General features: G+C 40.5%; 1 protein-coding gene across 2 annotated transcripts in view; it reads right to left on the bottom strand.

Annotated features, from left to right (window-relative positions):
- Nucleotides 1–4,771: 4,771 nt before the first annotated feature.
- The window catches only part of insig2 (insulin induced gene 2), a 21,151-nt gene continuing 18,133 nt past the window's right edge, over nt 4,772–7,789 (bottom strand). For both annotated transcript variants that reach the window (XM_017421108.3, XM_017421107.3), the window contains exon 7: nt 4,772–6,827. In XM_017421108.3, coding sequence (XP_017276597.1) covers nt 6,786–6,827 — 42 coding nt within the window. In that variant the 3' untranslated portion in view covers nt 4,772–6,785. The remainder of the gene's footprint in view (nt 6,828–7,789) is intronic.

Genomic DNA, 7,789 nt, shown 5'->3' with positions numbered 1-7,789 from the left:
TCTCTTTTTTGGCTGCAACTATTAGGGGCTAAATGGAGACACATGATTGTGAGAAAATACACAGTTTCTTTGCTTGGAATCACATTTGCCGGTAGTTTGCCAAGAGAATTCCGAAAACTAAATTGAGACAGGTTCCAGATAGCCCATGATGACTCTGTGACTACTTTGATAGGAAAAAAAAACAACAAATTGTCTTGTGAATTTTTCAAACAAGTCGAACACGAGAAAGAGGCCCTGCGATTAACGCAGGAAAACCGAGAATCTTCACAAACCTTTTTTGAGACATTTTGAAGACTTCTTCACGAATACCGTTCAGAGTTTGTCACCAACAGTTGCAGCCCGGTGAGATACTGGCTTATGACAGATTACACGGGGTGTCACAGAGAGCACAGTGGGTACAGGGCAACGCTTTTATTTCAAACCAAGCATTAAAACTACAGATCAGAGTAATATAATAATAATAATAATAATCATCTGTAAGCAAACATTTCTGCGGAGCAGCCCAGGGTTGCTCACCGTCGTGATTGATGGCTTCCCATTAGCAGGCCTGTTATCGCTCCAGCTGGGGAGAACGACTACTGAGTTGTAACACAACACATTACCTCAGTGTCTCTCCCAAGCTGCAGCTGAGAGATGCTTCAATAAAACACAGAGCCTCTCTCTGAGATCCTCAATCGCTGCTTAAAGCAATCAGCTCTTCTCCCATCAGCTGGAACTTGTGAAGCATTACCACTCAATAAACACATCATTATTGTACATATTACTGGTATACAATTCTATAGATATCTCCTCTGATTGTAAATGTTTGACTATAACAGCCATTAAAAGCTCTTGCTTTGCAATCAGACATCTTCTGAATCACCAAGTTGCTCCCAAAGGTTCGGGATGAGCAGGGTCATCTGTTGTGCACTTGTCTGCACAAAGAACTGTCTGGGTTTCACTGATTGGCTGCTCGGATGAATGCATGTTTAGGATTTTTATGCACGACTGAATCATCAAATTATGATATAGAGATTTGTGTAATACATCTTAAATTTGTTTTTTATTATTATTATTCTGCAGTTTATTTAGTAGTAACCGTGCTACATTGTCTTACACAGATTTATTCATCCAACATTCATCTTTCAGGCTAACTGCAAAATAATACTGTAATTAAAAAAGCAGCGTTCCTTGAATTAATGTACACTGCCCGCGGCCTTGCACGCCCAAGTTTCAAACAAGGATCTTGCATGATCTCATGTGCTCAAAGTATGTTTTAAATGTATGTGTAAAATCTAATGAGTCATAGCCATTTTGTGTTGACTAATGTAAACGAGCTGTGGTGGCCATTTTGAATAAGCTATCAATTGCACATGTACGTCTAATATTTACTCTCTGAAAGGTTCATTAAATCTGCCCAGTGGTGCGTGAGGTGTTTTGCTAAAACACAGACAAAGACAAATGCAATTAAACCGTGCCTATCATGGAAGCAAGCATTAATTAGATTATTGGCCTTAAACATTATAATTACACAGTGCAGTATAGATTATAGGGGGGGCATGGAGGCTCGGTGGTTAGCACAGTTAGATTACAGCAAGAAGGTTGCAGGTTCACCTTCCAGCCGAGGGCCTTTCTGGGTGGAGTTCACATGTTCTCCCCATGCACATGTGGGTTTTCTCCGGGTACTCCGGTTTCCTCCCACAGACCAAAAATATGCATGTTAGGTTCACTGGCAACTCTAAATTGTCCCTAGGTGTGACTGAGAGCGTGAATGGTTAGCTGTCTCATTTGTCTCTATGTGTCCCTGTGATGGACTTTTGACCTGTCCAGGGCGTGTGTGTGTGTAGACACAAAAAATAGACAACAGTAGTGCTTCTGGCTACCATTTTGTTTCCTCCTCAGTAAATGTGTAAGAGCTCCCAACCTTGCCTCCTGACCCTCGTTCTATGAGAGGAGATAATTACTTGTCAGGAATAAATAGAGAGATTAATGAATTCATTAGTGGTGGGAAGTTTAGCTGTTCAGAACAGCACTTACCGCTATGACACATCACGCCTATTGTTTTACTAGCTAGTTAGCCTCGAGCAATAACATTCACACAGCAAATTGCCTCCTACACTCAAGTAAACCGCGCAGAAAGTGTGTCCTTATCTCGGAATTTAGCAAGAACCCAAACAAAGGCTCTTTAAATACCAATCCTTCATCTTAATTACTTTTGTAAAAGCTTGTGTCCTTGTTAGCTGGAACAAGACAAGACACATTAATCTACATTAGCAAACAACACTGGACCACCGGATGTGGGTTCTGGGGTGGCATTGAGAATTTGTGCACAGCCCTCATGGTTCTAAATAGGCTGCAACTGTAAATGAGCAAAACCCAGCTGAGCTTTTCCATCATTGTACACATCTGTTCAGTGCGGTGTTTAACTTTTTTCATTTAAATTAAGCTTTGTGCTACAAGACAGCTGGATTCTTGTTGGAACCCGTGAGCTCCCAACCAGCCGAGGGTTCATGTAGCTCGGCTCCGTCTCTTTATGACTTATCATTTCCAGAATAAAGTTTCAGCATTGTCATCTGTAGTCCTGTCATTGGTTTGTGTTTGTCTCCATATTTGTTCTCTAGGGTTCATGTTTTTATTACCTGATGATTCCCTTTGACAGAAAGGATACTCACCTGCATCCACCTGCCTGCCCACTTTCCACTTCCTCAGACTCCCAGATCCTTTTCCTCCTCCTTGGTTAGTAAAGTCTACACTTCAAAACAGATTGAGGTTGTCAGAAAACCACAAGAGGTCCCACAAAGGACTACACACAGATAAGCCATCTAAAAAGATTGGAAGGTTGAGAGACTTGTAAAACACTTTTTTTTTTTTTTTTTACCAAAACATCAAATATTCTTGTTGAAATGTGTCCATATTTTACTTTTTTTTATAAGACACTTTTTAGGCAAGAAAATGTTGCATCATAAAACATGTAATTCATAAAAATAAATATGTACATAAGGCTGTAGATCAGAGGAGATGCAGTATAATGCAACTTTTATTTATTATTACCTGCTGTCAAAAGTTGGAGCAATAATGTTTTTGCTATGTTTGTCTGTGTGTTTGTTCATTTGTCTGTACCGTTAGCAAAATCTCTCATGAATCACTGGACAAATTATGATGAAACTTTTCATTGGGTGTTCATCTCCAACTTTTGGAGTCAATCTGATTCAAGATGGCAGAAAAATGACTTTAGCTCAGTCAACTTTACAGATACTGAGCTAAAGTGTGATGTGGCTACCACCACATCACAGCAATTTAACCTTAGCCTACACAAAAAATGGCTACATTCAGCCACTTTTACAGATACTGAAGCTGAAGGTGTGGTAGTAGTTGACAGTCATTCACAACACATACTCCAAGAGTGAACACATTATGGGAGATCTCACAATATCACATGAGATCGTGCATGTTAGTTTCATTGTATCACCAAAAAGACAACTGCATTATTTCTCAACATATGATAATCTTAGTCTAAAGCTCTGGCATAAAAGTGGGTGATATGTATTCCTTCGACAGATGCTAAGTCTTTCATTTTGTTTTGTTTTGAAACATAAAGAGTAAAGAATGAATGAAAAGCCCTGTGACGGAGACAATTCTGTTTTTGTCAGCAATTATCACCCAGCTGAAAGGTTTAAACTGTAAACTGACCATGGCCCAAAGTCACGCTGCTCTTACATTTTTAACTGTTTAAAATGTAAATCAAGTAGCATCAGGCAACAAAAACACAACACATGATCACCCAAAGGTCGTGTATTTATTACACAATTCTTTATTTTCATAGTTTTGCCACACTTATTTTAGTGACGACAAAAAAAAACAACATTTCTTCCCAAATATTTATTAGAAAGGTTTCCTAATAAACAGAAAATACTGTCTTGTTTTAAACTGTGTAACTTTACCCAAACCCATTTTACCACAGATGGATGACAAAAGGTCTCTCCCACAGTCGAGTCACCGTTCTCTCTCTCACACTCATACACATGCACACACACACACACACACACTGCATATCTGCAGCAGAGATTAACACTGCTTCACAGTGAACATCCAAACACCTGCTTCAGATCCAGAGCAGATGATCGTATTGGATGTCCTGTTTGTCCTGATTCATGATGACCCTTCAGACCGATGACATCCTCAGCAGCTGTCCATCAGTAGAAGGTTGTGTTCGAATCGTCCTCATCCTTTATAGAGTGTACTTATTCTGAGTCGGCCATTTTATGGAGCTGTAATGTTTCGTCCATATATAGCGCCCTGGATGCTGCTCATGTGGTTCTATAAGAGTGTACAGAAGTTTTACATCAGTGGAAATAGACCACAATTCATTGCAGCCTGAGCCAACGCAGCAGGCTAACTGAAGCTAATGCTAACATCTGAAGCTCATTGTTGTGATTTTATGATTCGTTGAAAATTACTTTAATTATGTAAACATCTCTGATATAAAGCAGATCGTCTCCTCTATCTAAACTGTAAAAAAATTATTCCAAAAAGATGAACTGAAAAAAAAACATTTACAGATGCAGACAAATTTGTTTGGATCCATTCATTAAAGAAGTAAAAATCCACAAAATTCCCTGAAATGATATGAAACTGACTACATTTATACATTTATAAAGAATCAACTAATGAAAATCTGTCAGTGCCTTTGAATTTTGGTTCAACAGAAAACAAAAATTTAATTAATGAAACTGGCCTTGACAAAAAGGATGTAAGCCCTAGAAAGATTTTAAATAATTTGCCCAAAGTGAAATGTTAAACTAAGGTGTGTACTGTAATCAGCATCACATGTGTCTCTAGTCTTGTAATCAGTCAGTGTGCCTGTTTAAAGGGGGAAATGTAGTCACAGGGCTGTTTGGTATCATGGTGTGTACCACATTGAACATGGATTGAGCAGCATGTTGAAGGTAAAGACTATAAGATCATCTCCAAGCAGCTAGATGTTCCTCTGACTACAGCTGCTCTGATTATTCTGAAGGTTAAGGTCCACAGGACTGGAGACAAGCTCCCTGGACGTGGACACATGAAGACAACCGAAGAGACGGATGGTAGCCAAAGAGCCCAGAACAACTTCTAAACAGGTTAGAGGTGAACTCCCAAGGTCAAGGGTCGTCATTGTCAGATCGCACCATCAGTCACTGTTTGAACCTAAGTGGACTTAATGGAAGACAACTTAGAAGGACACAGACTTATAAAAAAGTGAGACTGCAATTTGCCAAAATACATATTAAAAAGCCATAAAGCTTCTGGGACTTCTGTCCTTTGGACAGATGAGACAAAATTGGAGCTTTTTGTGCCAGGGGAGATAGTGCCTATCTTGAGTAGTCATTGTGTGAGAGGCAGGGTACACCCTGGGCAGATCGCAAGTCCATCACAGGGAGTCAGAGACGAGGCGAACAACCATTTCCACTCTCACTCACACCTAAGGACAGGTTTAGAGTTACCAATTAACTATTTCATGCGTGTTTTTGGTTTGTGGGAGGAAACTGCAGTACCCGGAGAAAACCAGCTCTATGGTCACAAACTTCAAAATGAAGCATACGAAGAAAAGCACCCGATGCTTAAAGTGAAACATGAAGAAAGCTTGGTTATGACCTGAAGCTGATCTCAAGACTATCAAGGCATCCTGAAGCTAAATGTTCTGCGCAGCGTCAGAAAGCTTGGTCTCAGCTGCAGGTCATGGGTCCTTCAAGAGAAGGACTCAAAACACACAACTGAAAACCTTCAAGAATGGCTCAGAATCAAACACTGGACTATTCATTAGTGTCCTTCTGAGCCCTGATCTAAATCCCAAGGTGGAGAAGTCTCAGAGAGAGCTACAGAAATCACTTGATTGCCTTAAAAGGCTGGGCAACAAAATACTAAGTTATGAGTATCCTTTTAGACAAGGCCAGTTTCATTAGTTTGTTTTTTTATTTTTTCTGTTAAACCAAAATTCTTTCCCTTATTACTTTTTGTTTCTTTAACAAAAGGGTACAAACAAATTTGTGAGTGAGTGAGCATTTCGAACACAGCCAGAACTCAGTCTAAGCTAGAGATAGCTTATATGAACTTATCTTATTCAAACTTTCTATGTTTACTTATTTGGGTATTTGATTTATTTTCAGGATGATTTTCTCCCTAATTTCTGCATGAGGGTTTACCATAACTGGAGCGGGGTTTGCATTTTTGTCTTGTTTTCAAAGCAACTGAAAAAACTCTCAGGTCTGTTCAACACTCATGTCAGTCCTCTGCCACGAATGACCCATTTCCTGTCAAAGCCATAAAGTTCCATTTATGTTTCGCTGGGCAGGTGGTTGACTGTAGAAGACCACCGCCTGCATCCCTAAGGAACCTATCGGCAGTCTTTATCAAAAACCTTTAACAGAGACATGAGCTGATGACATAAAAACAAGTCTGAGGTTCAGTCGGCTATGATGTATGCTGATACTTGAACCAGGAAACTGTTCGGCACAAAGGTGCCAGAGGTTCTGACCTGATAAAAAATTAGCATTGCAGCCAATAGTGTTTCGGGTAAATGATAATGAACTTCATCAAAGAGGAAGAATTACACAACAAACTCAGCTGTCGTTGTCCACTTCGACTCAGGGCAGAGATCTGTGAAGAAAGGCCTCTCAGGAACTGATCAGAAATACTGTCCTCATTGGCCGGAGGCAGCCAGTCAGGTGTTTGCAGCCTGTTGGACCTGAGCTGACAGGCGGATGCCGAGTCTGAACAGCCGAACAACACGATGATTGAGCGGAGGCCTGATGTGGTCCGGACACCCTTCAGTCCTGATGGCTCTTCCCCTGCAGGACTTTGTATTCATACTGCGGAAAATACGGCAGGACAACAGTTACAGACAGCTGAATCCTGTTCGGACATAAACTGTGTTAAAGCAGCATCGTTCGAACATTCATCTGCCTCAGTGCAGATCTGATTGGACTGTAAACCATCGCCAGAATAATTTATATTGGCGATGAAGCACACAGTGGTTGTGTAAACATGAGGATGACAAATGGAAGCATATGGAAGCATCGTGATAAATCTTACTGAACAGTAGGTGCTATTTCTTTTAGACACGTCCCCTCGACATAAAGTCTCACTCCATTCTTATACCGAGGATGTTCAAAGCTACAGTCCTTTGAATATGCATGTGTCACAAACACCTAAATGACTTCCAGGAAAGGAAATATTGGATGCCAAATAACTACCATTAACTGACTTGAGTTCATGGTTTCCAGGAACTGAGGTGGTCGGTTCTGACTCCTTCTAACGCCACATAAACTGAGCTAACCACCTTGGTTCGCTGACTTCCAGACTCCTAAACATATCTGGAGTCATAGCTGACATTTAGATCAACAGTAAAAAAGGACTGCCATATCACTTTTAGCTTGGATGTTTTGTAGTTTGGTATCAGCCAGTCTCTGTTGTTTTATGAGCTGTAACCAGTTTCATTACTTGTACAAGAAACCCATCCAACAATACTTTAGTTTAAACATCCTCCCTGCAGAATTCACTGTGAAAAATGATTCTGTTCTTAGAGAAACAGAGGCCTAAACACATCTGCTCCTGCTCTATCACAAGACATCACAGCTCCTCCAAGCAACTTTGGAGCAGCCTCGTTACTTAAATCGAAGGTTACGTATGTAACTACGGTTCTATGAATCCCGGATGACCGCCAGAGGGCGGTGCTGAAAGCACTGAATGTTCCCTTCGCGCATGCGCAGTTCGAGTAATAGTATCAACAGAGTCACACTTGTGACACATCGGATGATCAATCAGAGGCTAT

Source organism: Kryptolebias marmoratus, linkage group LG6 (assembly GCF_001649575.2).
Source record: "Kryptolebias marmoratus isolate JLee-2015 linkage group LG6, ASM164957v2, whole genome shotgun sequence".
Taxonomy (NCBI): Eukaryota; Metazoa; Chordata; class Actinopteri; order Cyprinodontiformes; family Rivulidae; genus Kryptolebias; species Kryptolebias marmoratus.
This window is presented reverse-complemented; position numbering and strand designations above follow the sequence as displayed.